This window comes from Impatiens glandulifera, chromosome 9 (genome assembly GCF_907164915.1).
Source record: "Impatiens glandulifera chromosome 9, dImpGla2.1, whole genome shotgun sequence".
NCBI classification, from domain to species: domain Eukaryota; kingdom Viridiplantae; phylum Streptophyta; class Magnoliopsida; order Ericales; family Balsaminaceae; genus Impatiens; species Impatiens glandulifera.
In genome coordinates, this window is record NC_061870.1 from 38,166,725 (window position 1) to 38,190,388 (window position 23,664).

General features: G+C 30.7%; 2 protein-coding genes and 1 pseudogene across 2 annotated transcripts; all 3 read left to right on the top strand.

The window, feature by feature from the left end:
* The first annotated feature begins 15,038 nt into the window (after positions 1-15,038).
* On the top strand, positions 15,039-16,294 carry LOC124916547 (annotated as a pseudogene).
* Positions 16,185-16,688, top strand: LOC124916438 (low affinity inorganic phosphate transporter 1-like). Its single transcript, XM_047457153.1, has one exon. The coding sequence runs from the start codon at positions 16,185-16,187 to the stop codon at positions 16,686-16,688; it is 504 nt and encodes a 167-aa protein (XP_047313109.1).
* A 1,061-nt stretch (positions 16,689-17,749) lies between these two features.
* Positions 17,750-23,597, top strand: LOC124914174 (PH, RCC1 and FYVE domains-containing protein 1-like). The gene is made up of 9 exons (XM_047454671.1): positions 17,750-18,210; positions 18,671-18,757; positions 19,102-19,191; positions 19,321-19,407; positions 19,502-19,606; positions 19,976-22,033; positions 22,121-22,267; positions 22,758-23,086; positions 23,211-23,597. Exons 1-9 carry the CDS (start codon positions 18,163-18,165, stop codon positions 23,320-23,322), a joined length of 3,063 nt encoding a protein of 1,020 aa, XP_047310627.1. The 5' UTR covers positions 17,750-18,162; the 3' UTR covers positions 23,323-23,597.
* Positions 23,598-23,664: the final 67 nt, after the last annotated feature.

Consider the following 23,664-nt stretch of genomic DNA (forward strand, 5'->3'; position numbering starts at 1 on the left):
ATTAAGCATCATTATATTTATATAGATTAGTTAGTTAAAAAGTTGAACTTATATTAATATTAAAACGTCTCGCGTTTATCAAATTTGGTGTTGAATTTAAAATATAAAGTCTTTGTAGCCTAGTTGGTTAAAGAGTTGTACTTGTTTTGTTAGGTTGCAAGTTCGAAACATACATCTAGCATTTTTAATTTTATTTTTAACCGTTTTAAATTAAAAAACGGGTCAACCCACAATCCGACCCAAGTATCCAAATTAACCACAGCTCTCGACCTGGCAATCCGGACACTTAAAAAATTAAGCATCGTTATATATATATAGATTAGTTAGTTAAAAAGTTTAACTTATATTAATATTAAATCATCCCGCGTTTATCAAATTTGGTGTTGAATATAAAATATAAAGTCTTTGTAGCCTAGTTGGTTAAAGAGTTGTACTTGTTTTGTTAGGTTACAAGTTCAAAACATACCTCTAGCATTTTCAATTTTATTTTTAACCGTTTTAAATTTAAAAACGGGTCAACCCACAATCCGACCCAAGTATCCAAATTAACCACAGCTCTCGACCCGGCAATCCAGACACTTTAAAAATTAAGCATCATTATATTTATATAGATTAGTAGTTAAAAAGTTGAACTAATATTAATATTAAAACGTTCTGCGTTTATCAAATTTAGTGTTGAATTTAAAATATAAAGTCTTTATAGCCTAATTGGTTAAAGAGTTGTACTTGTTTTGTTAGGTTGCAAGTTCGAAACATACCTCTATCATTTTTAATTTTATTTTTAACCGTTTTAAATTTAAAAACGGGTCAACCCACAATCCGACCCAAGTATCCTTATTAACCACAGCTCTTGACCCTGCAATCCGGACACTTTAAAAATTAAGCATCATTATATTTATATAGATTAGTTAGTTAAAAAGTTGAACTTATATTAATATTAAAACGTCCCGCGTTTATCAAATTTGGTGTTGAATTTAAAATATAAAGTCTTTGTAGCCTAGTTGGTTAAAGAGTTGTACTTGTTTTGTTAGGTTGCAAGTTCGAAACATACTTCTAGCATTTTTAATTTTATTTTTAACCGTTTTAAATTAAAAAACGGGTCAACCCACAATCCGACCCAAGTATCCAAATTAACCACAGCTTTCGACCCGACAATCCGGACACTTAAAAAATTAAGCATCATTATATATATATATATATATATATAGATTAGTTAGTTAAAAAGTTTAACTTATATTAATATTAAAACGTCCCGCGTTTATCAAATTTGGTGTTGAATATAAAATATAAAGTCTTTGTAGCCTAGTTGGTTAAAGAGTTGTACTTGTTTTGTTAGGTTGCAAGTTCGAAACATATTTCTAGCATTTTTAATTTTATTATTAACCAATTTAAATTTATAAACGGGTCAACCCACAATTCGACCCAAGTATCCAAATTAACCACAGCTCTCGACCCGGCAATCCGGACACTTTAAAAATTAAGCAACATTAGATATATATATATATATATATATAGATTAGTTATTTAAAAAGTTGAACTTATATTAATATTAAAACGTACCGCGTTTATCAAATTTGGTGTTGAATTTAAAATATAAAGTTTTTGTAGCCAACTTGGTTAAAGAGTTGTACTTGTTTTGTTATGTTGCAAGTTCGAAACATACCTCTAGTATTTTTAATTTTATTTTTAACCGTTTTAAATTTAAAAACGGGTCAACCCAAAATCCGACCTAAGTATCCAAATTAACCACAGCTCTCGACCCGGCAATCCGTACACTTTAAAATTTAAGCATCATTATATATATATAGATCAGTTAGTTAAAAAGTTGAACTTATATTAATATTAAAACGTCTCGCGTTTATCAAATTTGATGTTGAATTTAAAATATAAAGTCTTTATAGCCTAGTTGGTTAAAGAGTTGTAATTGTTTTGTTAGGTTGCAAGTTCAAAACATACCTCTATCATTTTTAATTTTATTTTTAACCGTTTTAAATTTAAAAACGGGTCAACCCACAATCCGACCCAAGTATCCTTATTAACCACAGCTCTCGACCCGGCAATCCGAACACTTTAAAAATTAAGCATTATTATATTTATATAGATTAGTTAGTTAAGAAGTTGAACTTATATTAATATTAAAACGTCCCGCGTTTATCAAATTTGGTGTTAATTTTAAAATACAAAGTCTTTGTAGCCTAGTTGGTTAAAGAGTTGTACTTGTTTTGTTAGGTTGCAAGTTCGAAACATACCTCTAGCATTTTTAATTTTATTTTTAACTGTTTTAAATTAAAAAACGGGTCAACCCACAATTCGACCCAAGTATCCAAATTAACCACAGCTCTCGACCCGGCAATCCGGACACTTGTGTTGAATTTAAAATATAAAGTTTTTATAGCCTAGTTGGTTAAAGAGTTGTACTTGTTTTGTTAGGTTGCAAGTTCGAAACATACCTCTATCATTTTTAATTTTATTTTTAACTGTTTTAAATTTAAAAACGGGTCAACCCACAATCCGACCCAAGTATCCTTATTAACCACATCTCTCGACCCGGCAATCCGGAAACTTTAAAAATTAAGCATCATTATATTTATATAGATTAGTTAGTTAAAAAGTTGAACTTATATTAATATTAAAACGTCTCGCGTTTATCAAATTTGGTGTTGAATTTGAAATATAAAGTCTTTGTAGCCTAGTTGGTTAAAGAGTTGTACTTGTTTTGTTAGGTTGCAAGTTCGAAACATACCTCTAGCATTTTTAATTTTATTTTTAACCGTTTTAAATTAAAAAACGTGTCAACCCACAATCCGACCCAAGTATCCAAATTAACCACAGCTCTCGACCTGGCAATCCGGACACTTAAAAAATTAAGCATCATTATATATATATAGATTAGTTAGTTAAAAAGTTTAACTTATATTAATATTAAAACATCCCGCGTTTATCAAATTTGGTGTTGAATATAAAATATAAAGTCTTTGTAGCCTAGTTGGTTAAAAAGTTGTACTTGTTTTATTAGGTTGCAAGTTCGAAACATATCTCTAGCATTTTTAATTTTATTAATAACCAATTTAAATTTATAAACGGGTCAACCCACAATTCGACCCAAGTATCCAAATTAACCACAGCTCTCGACACGGCAATCCGGACACTTTAAAAATTAAGCAACATTAGATATATATATATATATATATAGATTAGTTATTTAAAAAGTTGAACTTATATTAATATTAAAACGTCCCGCGTTTAACAAATTTGGTGTTGAATTTAAAATATAAAGTTTTTGTAGCCTAGTTGGTTAAAGAGTTGTACTTGTTTTGTTATGTTGCAAGTTCGAAACATACCTCTAGTATTTTTAATTTTATTTTTAACCGTTTTAAATTTAAAAACGGGTCAACCCAAAATCCGACCTAAGTATCCAAATTAACCACAGCTCTCGACCCGGCAATCCGTACACTTTAAAATTTAAGCATCATTATATATATATAGATTAGTTAGTTAAAAAGTTGAACTTATATTAATATTAAAACGTCTCGCGTTTATCAAATTTGATGTTGAATTTAAAATATAAAGTCTTTGTAACCTAGTTGGTTAAAGTGTTGTACTTGTTTTGTTAGGTTGCAAGTTTGAAACATACCTCTAGCATTTTTAATTTTATTTTTAACCGTTTTAAATTTAAAAACGGGTCAACCCACAATCCGACCCAAGTATCCAAATTAACCACAGCTCTCGACCCGGAAATCCGGACATTTTAAAAATTAAGCATCATTATATATATATAGATTAGTTAGTTAAAAAGTTGAACTTATATTAATATTAAAACGTCCTGCGTTTATCAAATTTGGTGTTGAATTTAAAATATAAAGTCTTTATAGCTTAATTGGTTAAAGAGTTGTACTTGTTTTGTTAGGTTGCAAGTTCGAAACATACCTCTAGCATTTTTAATTTCATTTTTACCGTTTTAAATTAAAAAACGGGTCAACCCACAATCCGACCCAAGTATCCAAATTAACCACAGCTCTCGACCCGGCAATCCGGACACTTGTGTTGAATTTAAAATATAAAGTCTTTATAGCCTAGTTGGTTAAAGAGTTGTAATTGTTTTGTTAGGTTGCAAGTTCGAAACATACCTCTATCATTTTTAATTTTATTTTTAACTGTTTTAAATTTAAAAACGGGTCAACCCACAATCCGACCCAAGTATCCTTATTAACCACATCTCTCGTCCCGGCAATCCGGAAACTTTAAAAATTAAGCATCATTATATTTATATAGATTAGTTAGTTAAAAAGTTGAACTTATATTAATATTAAAACGTCTCGCGTTTATCAAATTTGGTGTTGAATTTAAAATATAAAGTCTTTGTAGCCTAGTTGGTTAAAGAGTTGTACTTGTTTTGTTAGGTTGCAAGTTCGAAACATACATCTAGCATTTTTAATTTTATTTTTAACTGTTTTAAATTAAAAAACGGGTCAACCCACAATCCGACTCAAGTATCCAAATTAACCACAGCTCTCGACCTGGCAATCCGGACACTTAAAAAATTAAGCATCGTTATATATATATAGATTAGTTAGTTAAAAAGTTTAACTTATATTAATATTAAAACATCCCGCGTTTATCAAATTTGGTGTTGAATATAAAATATAAAGTCTTTGTAGCCTAGTTGGTTAAAGAGTTGTACTTGTTTTGTTAGGTTACAAGTTCAAAACATACCTCTAGCATTTTTAATTTTATTTTTAACCGTTTTAAATTTAAAAACGGGTCAACCCACAATCCGACCCAAGTATCCAAATTAACCACAGCTCTCGACCCGGCAATCCAGACACTTTAAAAATTAAGCATCATTATATTTATATAGATTAGTAGTTAAAAAGTTGAACTAATATTAATATTAAAACGTTCTGCGTTTATCAAATTTAGTGTTGAATTCAAAATATAAAGTCTTTATAGCCTAATTGGTTAAAGAGTTGTACTTGTTTTGTTAGGTTGCAAGTTCGAAACATACCTCTATCATTTTTAATTTTATTTTTAACCGTTTTAAATTTAAAAACGGGTCAACCCACAATCCGACCCAAGTATCCTTATTAACCACAGCTCTTGACCCTGCAATCCGGACACTTTAAAAATTAAGCATCATTATATTTATATAGATTAGTTAGTTAAAAAGTTGAACTTATATTAATATTAAAACGTCCCGCGTTTATCAAATTTGGTGTTGAATTTAAAATATAAAGTCTTTGTAGCCTAGTTGGTTAAAGAGTTGTACTTGTTTTGTTAGGTTGCAAGTTCGAAACATACTTCTAGCATTTTTAATTTTATTTTTAACCGTTTTAAATTAAAAAACGGGTCAACCCACAATCCGACCCAAGTATCCAAATTAACCACAGCTCTCGACCCGACAATCCGGACACTTAAAAAATTAAGCATCATTATATATATATATATATAGATTAGTTAGTTAAAAAGTTTAACTTATATTAATATTAAAACGTCCCGCGTTTATCAAATTTGGTGTTGAATATAAAATATAAAGTCTTTGTAGCCTAGTTGGTTAAAGAGTTGTACTTGTTTTGTTAGGTTGCAAGTTCGAAACATATTTCTAGCATTTTTAATTTTATTATTAACCAATTTAAATTTATAAACGGGTCAACCCACAATTCGACCCAAGTATCCAAATTAACCACAGCTCTCGACCCGGCAATCCGGACACTTTAAAAATTAAGCAACATTATATATAGGAAAAAAGTTCATTTAGACGTATGTACTTGTACAACTAGCTCACTTAGACGTATGTACTAATAAAAGATCATTTAAACGTACTTACTATAAAAAAATTGGCTCATTTAGCCTCTCTTAATAAACCATGATTAATTTTTATTGTTTAATTTATATATTTAATAATTAAATATTAATATATTTTCTCTCTTATTCCTTTTCATTTATTACTAATAAATGAACTTTCTATTTTTTTTTAATCTTTTTATTATTATTTCTATATGAGCATTCATTATTAATTATTTTAACTTTATATTTTTTCTTCTTTTTTATATTTTTTTTTATATTCACATACATAGATTATTAATTATTTTAAAATTATTTGGTCTCAATGATTGAATATAACAATGAAAATCCTTTCAATAATGAAAATTCTTTCAACAATCAAAATTCTTCAACACAAAAATAAATTAATTAAGAATTAAAAATTGGATAATAATAAAAACTCATTCATCAAACCCAAAACAGTAATAATCAAATATTAAACAAAACAATGCACTTACTATTATAAGTCGTGAATAAAATTAAACAAAAAATTATTAATTTCATTTTTGTTTATATTAAATTAAATAAGAAAAAATTATTCAATAAAATATTACAGTAAAACATAAAATTTATAAATAAATTGTTAAATATTTTTCAAAAATGAGAATTTAAGCCATATAAGAAATAAAAACTAATAAAAAATGAAAGATAACGTATAAAAGAGAAATTAATATTAAAATAATAAAAAAATTAAGAATAAAATAAATTACCTGGTTTAATTAATGAAAAAGAATGAGAGAGAAAATATATTAATATTTAATTAATAAATATATAAATTTAAAAATAAAAGTTAACCATGGTTAGTAAAAGAGGCTAATTGAACCAATTTTTGATAGTACATATGTTTAAATGATCTTTTATTAGTACATACGTCTAAATGAGCTAGTTGTACAAGTACATACGTCTAAGTAAGCTTTTTTCCTTATATATATATATATATATATATATATATATATAGATTAGTTATTTAAAAAGTTGAACTTATATTAATATTAAAACGTCCCGCGTTTATCAAATTTGGTGTTGAATTTAAAATATAATGTTTTTGTAGCCTAGTTGGTTAAAGAGTTGTACTTGTTTTGTTAGGTTGCAAGTCGAAACATACCTCTAGTATTTTTAATTTTATTTTTAACCGTTTTAAATTTAAAAACAGGTCAACCCAAAATCTGACCCAAGTATTCAAATTAACCACAGCTCTCGACCCGGCAATCCGGACACTTTAAAAATTAAGCATCATTATATATATATAGATTAATTAGTTAAAAAGTTGAACTTATATTAATATTAAAACGTCTCGCGTTTATCAAATTTGTTGTTGAATTTAAAATATAAAGTTTTTGTAGCCTGGTTGGTTAAAGAGTTGTACTTGTTTTGTTATGTTGCAAGTTCGAAACATACCTCTAGTATTTTTAATTTTATTTTTAACCGTTTTAAATTTAAAAACGGGTCAACCCAAAATCCGACCTAAGTATCCAAATTAACCACAGCTCTCGACCCGGCAATCCGGACACTTAAAAATTTAAGCATCATTATATATATATAGATTAGTTAGTTAAAAAGTTGAACTTATATTAATATTAAAACGTCTCGCGTTTATCAAATTTGATGTTGAATTTAAAATATAAAGTCTTTATAGCCTAGTTGGTTAAAGAGTTGTATTTGTTTTGTTAGGTTGCAAGTTCAAAACATACCTCTATCATTTTTAATTTTATTTTTAACCGTTTTAAATTTAAAAACGGGTCAACCCACAATCCGACCCAAGTATCCTTATTAACCACAGCTTTCGACCCGGAAATCCGGACACTTTAAAAATTAAGCATCATTATATATATAGATTAGTTAGTTAAAAAGTTGAACTTATATTAATATTAAAACGTCTCGCGTTTATCAAATTTGGTGTTGAATTTAAAATACAAAGTCTTTGTAGCCTAGTTGGTTAAAGAGTTGTACTTGTTTTGTTAGGTTGCAAGTTCGAAACATACCTCTAGCATTTTTAATTTTATTTTTAACCGTTTTAAATTAAAAAACGGGTCAACCCACAATCCGACCCAAGTATCCAAATTAACCACAGCTCTCGACCCGGCAATCCGGACACTTGTGTTGAATTTAAAATATAAAGTCTTTATAGCCTAGTTGGTTAAAGAGTTGTACTTGTTTTGTTAGGTTGCAAGTTCGAAACATACCTCTATCATTTTTAATTTTATTTTTAACTGTTTTAAATTTAAAAACGGGTCAACCCACAATCCGACCCAAGTATCCTTATTAACCACATCTCTCGACCCGGCAATCCGGAAACTTTAAAAATTAAGCATCATTATATTTATATAGATTAGTTAGTTAAAAAGTTGAACTTATATTAATATTAAAACGTCTCGCGTTTATCAAATTTGGTGTTGAATTTAAAATATAAAGTCTTTGTAGCCCAGTTGGTTAAAGAGTTGTACTTGTTTTGTTAGGTTGTAAGTTTGAAACATACCTCTAGCATTTTTAATTTTATTTTTAACCGTTTTAAATTAAAAAACGGGTCAACCCACAATCCGACCCAAGTATCCAAATTAACCACAGCTCTCGACCTGGCAATCCGGACACTTAAAAAATTAAGCATCATTATATATTTATAGATTACCTATAGGTCGGAGAATTCTATAGTCATTTTTAATCTTCAATTTTTCTTTCCAATTTAAGTGGCTCTATTTTCAAGATTTGGGGACGGATTAATCTATAAATCAACAACCTGGGTGAAAACTGTTCTTTTTGTGCTATTAAGATTAGTTGTTTAACCATAAACTTTAATTAATATATATATATATATATATTAATTTAACAAATAAATGGTTAGTTAGTACAATAAAACATTGCGATGATAACTTAAACGATTGGCTTAAAACTGTAGTAGATTACTTTTAATTGTTAAAGTAACCCGTTTTTGTTTACCCGTGAATATATGTATACATATCTAATAAATAAATATTTAATAATTAAATGAAAAGATTAAATTTTTAATACTTGATATTGATATTTAACAAGACCAACAATTAAGGAGAAACTCATGCTTTAAAATAAAAACCCGAAACGTGTGTTATTAAGGTCCCTCGTCTCCTTCCTTTGCTGCAAAGAGACTCTGGCTTTTTCACTTGTTTATTTTACATACTGGTTGTTGGGGCTGCTTGCAGGTGGTTCTTAGCTGCCTGCCTAAAGCCTCGTCTGACTTGCCTAGGCTTTAAACATTTGAGTTAGCCTATTTGGTTTGAGAAATTTGACCTAGGTTGCATATCAATATATATATAATAATATTTAATTTCAAATGGTATAAATTTTAGGGTCGAGAGTTGTGCTCAATTTGGATATATACGTGAAAGTAAATTGATAATTGGGTCGAATTGTAGGTTAACCTGCTCAAAAATTTAAAATGATTAAATTAAAAAATTAAATTAAAAATAAAATACACAAATCTCAAATTTACAAACTAACCAAATAAATTTAACATTTTAACCAATTAAATTAATAATAATATTTTTATTTTAAATTCAACATAAAATTTAATCGATCTACTACAAATATAACTTTAATATTTTAACCAACTAAATTATATAAATTTTTTAATTAATTTATATCATTTTAATTTATATATATATATATATATATATACTTTTTTTTATCATTTCTTTTTTCTCATAATTATATATTAAATAAATAAATAAATATATATATTATGACTTATTTAAAAATTAATTAATAATTTATTTATATAATTTATTTGTTTATCTTTATATTCAAATAATAAGAGATGATATTGAGAAAGATTGAGCATTAAAAATAATTTTGTTTCTTTAATTATACAACTTATAAAATAAAATGAATAAAATTAGTGACATGAATGGTTGGAAATTCTCAACAAAAACAAACTCAAGAAATCGTATAATTATTAAGTCCCCTAGAGATTAGTGAAAAATCACATCAAATCTTAAATCTAGGAAGTTGGTTTAGCCAATCGAGACACAATATCACTTTTGTTTAGGAATTTCAAATTCAAACCTAGCAGGTTGATTGGAATTTTACAAAGAAGTTTGAGAACACTCTTTAATTGAGATGGAATGTTTTCTGGATACTCAGACCGGTTTTAAGAAAAAAAATTGAAAAATTCGAAGCTTTTAAACTTTATTGGTTGATTTTGATTTTTTCTTCGATTTAAGGGTTGTGTATTGGTAGATTAACTTCGGAATGACTTGAGGGGTATTTATACTCATCCTAAATCGGCTGGAAAAGCTTATGGTCTGAATATGCTAAAAACCATTAATGGTGTTTTGGTTGTTCTTCTGTCAATTTGTCGGAGTAGGCCATGACAAAGTATACGGTTGTAGGGAGAATGACCATCATCGTAGGTATTAGAATATAATTCAATATATCATTTAATACAAACTCGTTCTATATTCTAACATGGTATTAGAGCCAAACTTTTGTTCTTTAGCTACAAAGTTAGTTTTCCCTTGCCTCCATCAATGGTTTTAACTCAGCCATTGATGGAAGGCTCTAATCATTATTATTATTATTATATTTTTTAATAATATTTTTTCTTTCAAATAATTTTGTTGATATTATTATTTTTTCGACAATCATATTCTCTGAGTTTGTTTTGAGTTGTTGCTTTATCCCAATGATTAATGTCATATTTTTATTGGTGTTAATCTAATCATATGTGTTTCTTTACTAGTTATTTAGTCAACACATTGTCATTCTCTCGTTAGAATGAGTTTTACATGTGTTGTTTCATCTCAATATTTTATTTCCATGGGATTTTACCTTTTTCGCTGGTTTTTTTAATTCAACACACAACTATCCCGTCTTTGGATGGATTTCGAGACTCACGAGTAACTTTGGAGTTCATTCGGTTGTTGTTTCACCCTAACATTCAATTCCCATGGGATTCTACTTCTTTGCTGGTTTATCAGCCAACACACTGTCATCCTATAACTGGATGGAGCTCAAGAGTTTATGAAGTTTGAAGAATATATCATCAACATTTCAACATCTCTTCTTCAACCTCAAGTTGTTCAAACATTTTCCATATTGAGTTTGAGAAAGAATGTTAAAATATAAGATAATATATGTGATAATATCATTAGTATATTATTTTATATTGGTTTCCTTATAAACTTAATGTAATGTCTATATAATAGACAATTCAATACAATAATTCTCTCTATTCTAACAGTAGAGTGATCATTATGGCTTTTGAATCAGTTAAAACCATCGACCAACGAAGGAGTTCCAAAAGATCAAAATCATCACGGGTTCTTCATATCTATTCACATGGCGTCGCGATGATGAAGACGATCGAAGCCAAAACAGCATCGTTTTGATGGCGTCTTGACGTTGTTGGCGTCTGGGCGGTTTTGGCTAACGGGGTTGACATCACGTTAGTTGATTCGGTGTTCCTCGGCGCACGCTCCCTTCCGCTATAACGGGCTACGTGGAGCTCTTTGGCACGATGGATTGGATTCGAGCGTCCATCCGATGGACGCAGTTCCTACTGCACCGAATTCGCTATTTTCGATTACACACAATTACAGATTTATTTTTTATTAAATTTTAAGAATTTATTTGAAATTGTTTTTTCTTTCACTTTTTTGCTTTAATTTTGATCTTTTCAAATACACAAAATATTAAAATAAAGATAATTTGTTTTTCAAATTTTTTTATTATCTATATATATATATATATATTAATATTTTTAGGATTTAAATAGATATACAACCGTTCATCAAAATTATTTGTCCTTTAATTTTTTTTAAAGTATTTTGAGATATTATAGGTACAACATTTATCTCAAATAATTTTATTTTTTATTTTGGCCTTAACTCTTAATTAATTTGATTAATTAGCATAATAATTAATCATAATTAATTATTTTAAATAGGTTTTTGGGCTTGGGGTAAATTATTTTAATTTTATTTATTTATAAATAATTTAAAATAATTATTTTAATATTATAAATTGGAGTGTTGATTTGAGTTTTTATTATATAATATTAATTTATATATTTTATGTATTATAAATAAAATATATATTATTAATGTTTAGTTTTTATTATGTATTATAAATAAAAATAATATATATATATATATATTATTAATGTTTTTTATAATTAGTTGGAATGTTTTATTAATTATTCTAAGGAAAATGTATTTACATATAATTATATATTTATTAGAATCTTTAGTTGATTAAATATTTAAAAATAAATTTTAAAACTAATTTTATATCAAATTATTATTAATTTTAGAAATTATAAATCAAATTATATTTATATATAAACTAAACTTATTAATTTTATAAAAAAATTAAAATAAATTCATAATTTAAACACATTTTATTATTTATTTATTTAAATAAATATATAAATATTAAATAAGTCATTAATTATTAAAAAAAAATGTGTATGTATATTAAATTTTAAAACAAAAATATAAACTATTTTATATTTTGTTTAACTATATAACTAAAACTTGGAATAATATTTTGTTGTGAATCCATCTTAAATTGCAAAAAGAAATAATAAATTTAACAAACTAAATTTTATGTAATTTTGATATGAGTTTTTATTTTTGGTTTTTACAAATCTTAAATTATAAAATAAAAATTATTATATATTTATTTTGTGAGAATAATATATATATATATATATTACATATATTATAATCTAAATTTTATAACTTCTCAAATTTATATATTATTAATGAATTTTTAGTTTGAAGGACTATAAACTTGATTAATTAGGAATTTTTATAATTAATCAAGGAATTTTAGGAACAACTGATGTAGAAAACAGACAAGCTCGATCTCTAAGTTTTAATTTATGAAAACAAGGTGATGAAATATCCGTAGCTCTAAAGTAAGCAAATTGATATAAGTATATCTATCCGTCTAGGTTAAATCTGTTAGCCTAAAAGATTTTACAATTGAAATTGAGTGTTTCACTAAAACAAGTGTTGAAATGCTTAACAAAAGTTTGATTGGTAGGTAAGTAAATAATTGTTAATGTCCTATTTTGATTCATCACAACTTAAGATATATTCTAAAAATATTTTAGACTATGTCGCCATTTTGGCATGCCTTTCTTGTCATCAAACTAATAAGATTGGATTGAATTTTTATAATCAAAAAAAAGTTTTAGACATTAGCATTTGGTTAATTTTCATATGATTCAAACTATATATATTCATATTTATAAATATTTTTCATGTGATTCAACCTATATTGATATTACATACTTTTAATCTCTGAGTGAATTAGAATATATTATATAATATCTTACTCATTTGTATTGTAGGGTTATCATATAAACCTGAAAAAATGCACCTAAAAATATATATATTATAACTTATTATTATTATTATTATATATATATATAATTTTGTTAATTAGTTGAAGTTTTGACTATATATATATATATATTGTGTTGATCTATAAAATATAAATGAATATGTAATTTTATTTTCAAATAAAAAAATGATCAAATTTCCTTATGTTTTGGAATTACTATTATTTTTATTAATTTGTATCTTATTAAATTAGAAAGTAAGATTTATTAATTTTGTTTTAGGGAGACTAAAAAAAAAACATTTATACGTGCACTCTTGAATTAATAATTTATGTTTTAAGTCATATTGTTTTGAATTGAAGATTTAAAAAAATTATGAAGTGAATAGGTTAAAACAATTTTAGTAACTAATTAATAATGTGGATGTGGTTTGAGACATACAAGTCTAATTATTATTATAAGTTAAAATTTTAGTTTGGGTAAACATCCGAAAGAAAAGAAAAGAAAGAAAGACCTTGCTGACTGGCTGGCTGGCTGGCTGGCTCTAAGAAGAGGAGAAAAGAACATATAGAGGTCGTTATCTAAAGGTCTTATAGAGTAAATAATAGTATCTCATTATTATTATTATTATTATTATTCTCTGCTGCTGCACCAATTGACTGCTGAAAAGGACAAGAAACTTTGAGGCTACACGATTTTGCCACGTGGAGAGTGTATTGTATTGTGACCGTAGATTGGCTTACCTTGTAAAGTTGTATAACGGACCTCTCTGCATGCTCTGCTCGCTCTGGTTAATGTAAATAAATACCCTTCGCTCTCCTCTCTCTCTTTCCGTCTTCTTCGGAGCAAGCTTCTTATTTATATCTTCCGGTGGTGTGATATAACTTTTCCTGATCATTTGCCGGCAGTTTCGACTCGATCATCACTGTTACAAGACAGTAAGAAGGTATTCTAGCTATATCTGGTTCGAGTTTTTCTATTTATTCTTCTGTGAAATGAATATATATATATATATGCAATATTGAGACGATCGATCTCTCCTCGACTTCACTTTTGATATATTATTATATATAGTTTAATATGTTATCTAAAACTGGATTTGAATGTATTTTTTTGCATTAGCTTGATCACTCTTTTATTTTTTTATAACTGTTTCCATGCACAAACTTCTTTGATTTTTTATTTGTTTTATTGTGTTCAATTAATAGAGCCAAAAATTAAACTATTCATATTTTTACCTGATTTAAATGTATATTTTAAATATATATATATATATATATATATATATATATATATATAATATTATTGTATTAAAAGTACGATATGAGAGTATTCGAACACATGATGTTATACTATTATAGAGGATACACATACTAGGATCCTCTTTTGGAAAAAAAACATTTACAAATTGTTTTACATATATATATATATATATATATATATATATATATATATATATATATATATATATATATATATATATATATATATATATATATATATATATATATACGAGCTAAATTATAAATGTATTAGATCTAATTAAATTGTATGGCTATTTTTATTAAATTTAAATTTTAAATATAAAAATGTATTTTAATAATTCTATCATACAAAAATATCATATTACTATTTTATTTTATTTATTTTTTTTTTTTAAAGAAAATTCTAAAAAACTAATATCAAACCAAAAATAAAAGCTCATTAGTGTGAAAGCCTGACGGACAACCAAGAAACTAGGCTAGGCTAGGTTAGGCTATGTTGCTTTATTTATTTATTTATTTTTATTTTTTTGGCTGTTGTCGTCTTAGTCACAGTTATTATAGACCTTTATTGTTGTTAATGATGTTTGAAAAGGAAAAACCATAACATTTTGCAGGTTTGAAAAAGAAAAACAATGGCTGATGAGCAATTGCAAGTTTTGAATGCTCTTGATGTTGCAAGAACACAATGGTACCATTTCACAGCTATCGTGATTGCTGGAATGGGCTTCTTCACGGATGCGTACGATTTGTTTTGCATCTCGCTTGTTACCAAGTTACTTGGTCGTATCTACTATCACCATGAAGGCGATGTCAAGCCAGGGACTCTCCCTCCTAATGTAGCAGCTGCCATCAATGGTGTGGCCTTCTGTGGGACTCTGTCTGGTCAGCTCTTCTTCGGCTGGCTTGGAGACAAAATGGGTCGAAAGAGGGTCTATGGTATGACCTTGATGATCATGGTCGTTTGTTCCATCGCCTCTGGATTCTCTTTCGGGAGTAGTCCTACAGCAGTCATGTCCGCGCTCTGTTTCTTCCGGTTTTGGTTAGGATTTGGGATTGGCGGTGATTATCCCCTTTCAGCCACAATTATGTCTGAATACGCTAACAAGAAGACTCGCGGCGCCTTCATCGCTGCAGTGTTTGCCATGCAGGGATTTGGGATCTTGGTCGGTGGTGCTGTGGCTTGTATAGTCTCTGTTGCGTTTAATGCATCATTCCCTGCGCCTGCATACAGCGTTAACGCTGCAGCATCGGTTGTTCCGGAGGCTGATTACGTGTGGCGTATAATTCTCATGTTCGGGGCAATTCCAGCTGCCATGACTTACTACTGGAGGATGAAGATGCCTGAAACTGCTCGTTACACGGCTTTAGTTGCCAGGAACGCGACGCAGGCGGCCGCCGACATGTCGAGAGTGTTGCAAGTGGAATTGGAAGAAGATCCGGCTAGAGTTACCGAATTGGCGCAGAACACTAGGAGGGAGTTCGGGTTGTTTTCGAAGGAGTTCCTTCGCCGTCACGGACTTCATTTGCTTGGAACTACAAGTACTTGGTTCTTGTTGGACGTAGCTTTTTACAGCCAGAACCTATTCCAGAAGGATATTTTCTCTTCCATCGGGTGGATCCCAGACTCGAGGAACATGAACGCAGTAGAAGAGGTTTTCCGCATCGCCAGGGCTCAGACGCTTATTGCTCTGTGCAGCACAGTCCCAGGGTACTGGTTGACCGTGTTGTTGATAGACAGGATTGGAAGATTTAAAATCCAATTGATAGGTTTCTTCTTCATGACTGTGTTCATGTTCTCCCTGGCGATTCCTTACGACCACTGGACACATAAGGACAATCGCATTGGTTTTGTGGTGATGTACTCCTTGACCTTCTTCTTCGCAAACTTCGGTCCCAATGCAACAACGTTCGTGGTTCCAGCAGAGATTTTCCCAGCAAGGCTGAGATCCACTTGTCATGGGATATCGGCTGCTTCGGGGAAGGCCGGAGCTATAATTGGCGCGTTCGGGTTCTTGTACCTTGCGCAGAACAAGGACAAGGCGAAAGCAGATAAAGGGTACCCTGCTGGGATTGGAGTGAAAAACGCTCTTATCATTTTAGGATTCGTCAATTTGTTGGGATTCATGTTCACCTTTTTGGTGCCGGAAGCAAAGGGAAGGTCTTTAGAAGAACTGTCAAGGGAAAATGAGGAATACAATGAACAAGAAATGGAGTCAAGGGGTGACAACGTTCCAGTTCCCGTTCCCGTTCCCGTTCCAGTACCAAATCCAGTTCCAGAATAACTCTATCTAGTCTAGTGGCTTTGTTATGTTTTCTACCTCTTAAGTTGATGCACTAACTATTTCGGACTATTTATGTTAAGTACTCTTTTATCTCTGTACGGTTAATTTAGTATGATAGTACGTACGTACTAGTTACTAATTATGTGATTTACATTTTGAATCTAGCAACTATTTATATGTGGGTTTGTGTATAACTATCATTTCTACTAAACATTAAACCAAACAAATCTGATGGAGAAGCTCAAGCCAGATGATCATGTCTGGCGATAGATAATAAAGGATGGAGTCAAAACACTTGCATCTCAACCGTAACTTTCAGTTCATTCTATATGTTCTCTCTCTATATATAGAGAGAGAGAGAGAAGAAAACAAATTTTGAAAATTCTAAACAAGCCAGTTTAATAATATTTTATTTGAATAAGGGTAGTACTAATATTATGTATGATCTATAAGCATTGTGGATAATCTATGTTTTATATAATTTTTTTTTTTAATATTTCTTATTTTTAGAAAGAGATTGCAGTAATCCCATGTTATACTTGAATTATGTTTATAATATCTTAAATTCAACTCAATTTCAATTGCAGTGATGCCATTTTGATAATTGATTATTATATTAGGGAAATTTTAATATCATAATTTTTTATTTTATCTTTTTTATATATATATATTACTTTTTTTTTCTATATATACTTATTGGTGTACATAACCACTTTCTTAAAATATATATATATATATATATATATATATATATATATATATATATATATATTTTAAGAAAGTGGTTATGTACACCAATAAGTATATATAGATAAAAAAAGTAATATATATATATATATATATTTATGTTTATATATATATATAAATATATATTATTGGAGTTTATGTTTGTGAGTTTAAATTTGAGTTTTTTTTCTTTATTTTGTGTCATAAAGAAAAAATATAACCATTATTTTTTATTTTGATAATTTTCCATTGAGATTGTGATAATAATCTAGAATTACCTAAAAACATAACATATAACAGAAAAAAGAAGTGGGGGTGGGGACACGGGAATGCAAGCGCGCCAATGTAGCGCCCTTTCGATTTGAGATGCAAACTCCTCCTCCTAAACATTCTCTCTCTGTTTCTCTCTCTCTCTTCTCATGCGATTATGATCACTTCTTTCATTGATTGAAGCAATTGATCGTTAAAGCTATAAACTTCGCTTGTTTTCGACTTGGATTCTGATGAAATCATGGTTATCCGTCGTTGGATTGACGCAGTTTGAGCGAAACCTGTTTTTATCCGAATACATTCATCATCGAATCTGTTTGTCGCCTCTGTTGTTATTGAATCTTTCCATTTTATCTCCCTAGCTAGGAATTTTGATGTAGGCGGACAAATCAGGTTGCATCGGCATCTATGAAGACTGCGCAGATGGTTGAGACGCAAATCCTTATTCCGCGTCTTCTTAAGCTTCATTTCAGATGGAATGGCAGATCCTGCTAGTTTTGGAAATTCCGAACGAGATCTCGAACAGGTCACACTCATCTCCCTCCCTCTCTCTCACTCATTGTGTCTCATTTTTACCATATTACATTTTCCCTTCAAGTTGGGGATAGATTTTCGAGATATCAATTTTAATTACGTTAAAACATCCTAGTTATGGTTAGTGGAACCAAACCAGTAGCACTATAAACAAGTTTGACAGTTGAATCTTATTTTTCTATGGAATGATCGAATTTGCCCGAGACTAAGGCATGAAGGAATTACTAGCTAGGTGCTATATGGATATGTTACTACCTAATAACCTATGCACATTAAATATGTCAGTTCGAATCTTGGGTTAACGGATTGATTGTGTTCTTGGTTTTAATTCTATTGTGTATATTTAAATAGAGGAGTGACCGATAATTTTATCTCATTTCTTTTCATAATCTTATGCTTGTATTCACATTATAACTCCAAAGAGTTTGCTAATTACTTATGTTTTCCAACAGGCATTCATTGCTTTGAAGAAAGGTACCCAATTAATCAAGTACAGCAGGAAAGGGAAGCCCAAGTTCTGTGCATTCAGAGTTTCCTCTGTAAGTTCACATAGTGTTGTACCTTTCAAGTGTCCAAATCATCTAATAGAGATGTGGTTGTCTATGGTTCTTTCACTCTAAAAGAACACCATTCTTTATAAATGAGAAGAAAAAAAAACTTAGGAGGCATAATGCTACTAACTACTTCAGACATTCTTCTACTGCTTTTTCTTCTTTCACAACCTAAGGTTTAATACATTTATTTTTCTTAGCCATGCATGATGAAATAGAATTGTCTGTTTGCGAGCCAGTTTTTCTATCAACTTTTACTCCTAGGTCAGGTAGGCATGAGTCAAAGATTCTGTCATGTTCTATAGTTTTTTTTCTTCTTCTTATTTTCGCAGGATGAGACAACATTGATATGGTACTCCCGTAAAAGAGAACGTACTCTTAAGTTAGCTGCTGTCATAAAGATTATCCCTGGTCAAAGAACCGTGAGTTAGCACACTCCTTTGAGGGTGAATTCATTATTTTATGCCATAGAGAGTACTAAACATCACCAGAGTAATTGTAGAACTTCTGTAATTATTATTATTATTATAGATTTCCTTGTGATATTACAGGCTGTGTTTAAAAGGTTTTTGCGGCCTGAAAAGGAATATTTATCATTTTCACTCATTTACAACAACGGAGATAGATCACTTGATCTGGTCTGTAAACATCTTGTATTTGACTTTATTCCCCTAATTTCCCTTCACAGAGTTCCGTTACACAGACTATTTCTAATGACTTCATGTTCTGTAGATTTGTAAGGACAATGCTGAAGCAGAAGTGTGGCTTGCAGGCTTGAAGGCATTAACCTCTCCCGGTCAAACTCAGAGTAGAAGTACAAAAAGTGAAATTCCTGATGTAAGTTTTCAGTCCCACAAGAAAATATTGGACTACATTGCTATCTCATACTAGAATAGATGAATTCTTCTTAATAAAAGTAATGAATTCAGCACAATATATATATATATATATATATATATATATATATATATATATATTATAATTTTCAAATAATGAATTATATTTATGGATGTTGCATATTTACATCAAGATCCTCTAATTCTGCACCGCCCTTTGTATTGAACTTTCATTTTCCGTACCGTACAAACCATTTGTTCTTGTGGTTATAAAAAGAACCCTTTTAGTAGTAGCAAGTCCATTTATTTTCAAAAGTTCTTGAAAACCTGATATGATTTTTCTTCTCCCTATGGTGCTATTTTCCTACAGTTTCCTATTGGTAGCAGCGAGCAATTCCAAAATAGTCGCACTTCTAGTGCATCACTAGAGTATACTGCCAGTATCTGCCGTGGAAGAGTGTCTCTTGACGCAAGTGCTTTGAATTCTCCGAAATCAGAGTATGAAGGTGGAAATATGCAAGGAAGAGCAAGCACTGGAGGAGATGGTTTCCGAATTAGTGTTTCAAGTAATACTCCAAGCTGGGCAAGTCATGTCTCTGGACCAGATGATATTGAATCATTGGGTGATCTCTACATCTGGGGAGATGTCTGGTTTGACACAAGCGACGGAACTTCAAGCCCATATTATGCAAAAAAAGAAGTTCTAATTCCTAAGCCTTTAGAATCAAACATTGTGCTTGATGTTCACCAGATTGCTTGTGGCGTGAGGCATATCGGTCTTGTTACAAGGCAAGGTGAGCTTTTTACTTGGGGAACAGAATCTGGAGGCAGACTTGGTCATGGAGTTGAAAAGGACTTCAACCGGCCTCATCTTGTTGAATTTCTAGGTGTTGCTAACGTTGAATTCGCCGCATGTGGCGAGTACCATACATGTGCTATATCTGGAACGGGTGACTTGTACACATGGGGTGATGGAGAACATAATGTTGGTGCTCTTGGTCATGGTACTGATGTTAGCAACTGGATACCGAAAAGGGTTTCTGGTTCTTTAGAAGGACTTCAAGTTCTATCTGTTGCCTGTAATGCATGGCACTCTGCATTAATAACTACTAATGGTAGGTTATTTACATTTGGTGATGGTACGTTTGCCGCCTTAGGCCATGGGGATAGAGAAAGCGTCTCTTATCCGAAGGAAGTTCATTTCCCAAATGGATTAAAGACTATCAAAGTTGCATGTGGGGTGTGGCATACTGCAGCCATTGTAGAATTGATACAGCCACAGACAAGTAACAATGTTTTGTCTAGAAAATTGTTCACATGGGGTGATGGTGATAAATACAGGTTGGGGCATGGAAACAAGGACATGCAGCTGGTACCTACTATTGTTTCAACCCTTGGTGACTATAACTTCCACCAGTTAGCATGTGGCGACTGTATAACCGTTGGACTCACCACATCGGGCCATGTGTTCACTGTGGGTAGCACTTCTTTTGGTCAGCTCGGAAATCCATCGTCTGACGGAAAACTACCTTGTTTGGTCCAAGACAGATTAGTGGGTGAGTTTGTTGAAGAAATATCTTGTGGTGCATATCATGTTGCCGCCTTGACTTCAAGGAGCGAAGTGTTTACTTGGGGAAGAGGAGAGAATGGAAGATTGGGACATGGTGACACAGAAGATCGGAAGGCACCAACTTTAGTTGAAGCGTTTAGAGATAAGCATGTGAAGAATATAGCTTGCGGGTATAACTACACAGCAAGCATATGCATTCATAAGTGGGTATCTGGATCTGATCAGTCGGCTTGCACTGGTTGTAGACAAGCATTTGGTTTCACAAGGAAGAGGCATAATTGTTATAATTGTGGTCTAGTGCATTGCCACTCTTGCAGTTCAAAAAAAGCTCTGAAAGCTGCATTGGCTCCCACTCCACGAAAGCCCCATCGTGTCTGTGATTCTTGCTATAATAAACTAAAAGCTGCAGAAATTGGGACTGCTACTAATACAAGTAGGAGAGCTGCAACTCCTCCTCGGTCAGTAGAGGGCAGAGAGAGATCAGAGATGGGAGAGCCTAAAACTTCAAGGCTTTTGCTTTCTCCCATAACAGAACCTGTCAAGTACCGACAGGTTAGATCTTCAAACCATGGGACCATGCCCGATTCTTACTCCATAGTGCGAGCTTCCCAAGTTCCGTCGAATTTACAATTGAAAGATGTTGCGTTTCCAAGCTCGCAATCTTCTTCCAAGCCTTTTCGAACATCTCCACCAAATTCCCAACCACAATCAGCAGCGAATTCAAGGCCGTCTTCTCCATACTCAAGGAGACCAAGTCCTCCACGCACAACCACTCCTATATTCTCTAGGGGTGTCATTGATAGCCTAAGGAAGACAAATGAAGTTCTGAACAAAGAAGTGACAAAGTTGAATAACCAAGTAAACATTTTCTGCTGCCTGATACGATTCTGATTAAAACTAATCATTTAGTATAATGAGTTGACTTTATTTACTCTGTTATTTTAGGTAAAAACCTTGAAGCAGAAATCTGATACCCAAGGTGAAGAGATTAAAAAGTTACAGAAAAATGCTCAAGAAGCAAATAGCATGTCTGCCAATGTTTCTTCCACATCTACGGTTGCAAGGGAAATCATTGCATCTGTTGCAGCTGAGGTTATTTTCTATTATCCTATTCACATCACTTCTAGTTTTGGAAAGATTGCTGCTCTTCCAAGCTACTCATGTGCACATATTTGCTAAAATAAAATATTTCATTTTGTCAAAAATCAAAATCAAAATCAATAATGGTTGCTAAAAAAAGTTATCAAAAAATTTCTATAACTTGATCTAAAATTAATAAAAAAATCACTTATTTCATCCATTTTTCACCTAAAAAAGTTTCATCTAATTCAATCACATCTTTCATACCAAATGAAAACAAAATCATTTTCACTTTGGCAATTTTTAAAAGTGATTGTTGTATGGTGTTTGTGACAAAACATTAGTTTTCAAATAAACTACAGTGTTGATTAATTACTGTAAGCACTATTTTTTTTCCACTCCATATGAAGGGGAAACTTCCCAATCATCTCTATCTATTATGGATGACATTAGATTCTGGGACAACATTGATGGTAAGAGTCATATTTTGCTACGATTTCAGTTAAACGAAATTAGAGAGAAGTTGCCTGATGAGGTACTAAATAGCGATGCATTCAAGGACATGCAAGCTCAGATTGAAGCGGTCCTGAACAAAGATGAAGCCCAAATGAAGGCTTTGATTGACTCAATGAATGACCATCACATGCATAAAGATGAAACTTCAATGGGTTATTCTGCCCATGATGATAGAGAACACACATCCCATCACAATCAAGAGAGTTCAGCGAGTGGAGGGGTCAAAGAAGTAATTGAACAATTTGAACCTGGTGTTTATGTTACTCTACTGGAGCTTCAAAACGGCTCAAAGATCTTCAAGCGAGTAAAATTCAGGTAATCAAATAAAATTCAGACACCACCCATTCCTGGTTATCTTCTTAAACCCTTAAATTAATTTCCTGAAAATGCATTTCTTTTAGTAGTAGTCTACTTAAAATTTTGATTGTGAACTGGACAGCAAGAGAAGATTTGCAAATGAACAGGCAGAGCAATGGTGGAAGGAAAATAAAGATAGGCTTCTGAAAAGGTACAATCCCACATTGCCATATAATGAAATCCAAACTACTTAAGAAGAAGGAGATAGTGAAGCAACAGCACCATCTTCCTTGGATCAAAGTGGTTGAGTTTCAAAATCATTTTGGATGTTAGTAGTAGACGAAGCGCTTTGTTCCTGAATCTGATTCCCTTTTCAAAAATTGGTTGTTTAGTGTTTTCTGATATGGCAATGTACTACTACTACTACTACTTGTACAGTGAGTTTTTGTAAAGAGCTGTAGTTAACACTCAATGTACTACTCTCTCTTGCATTATCTTGAATGGAATTAGGTTTTCATCTTCAATTGAATATGGTTTGGTCTCAGAAAGATAGAAACAGATAGATAAATAGATAGATAGAGTAATATTTGAATTTG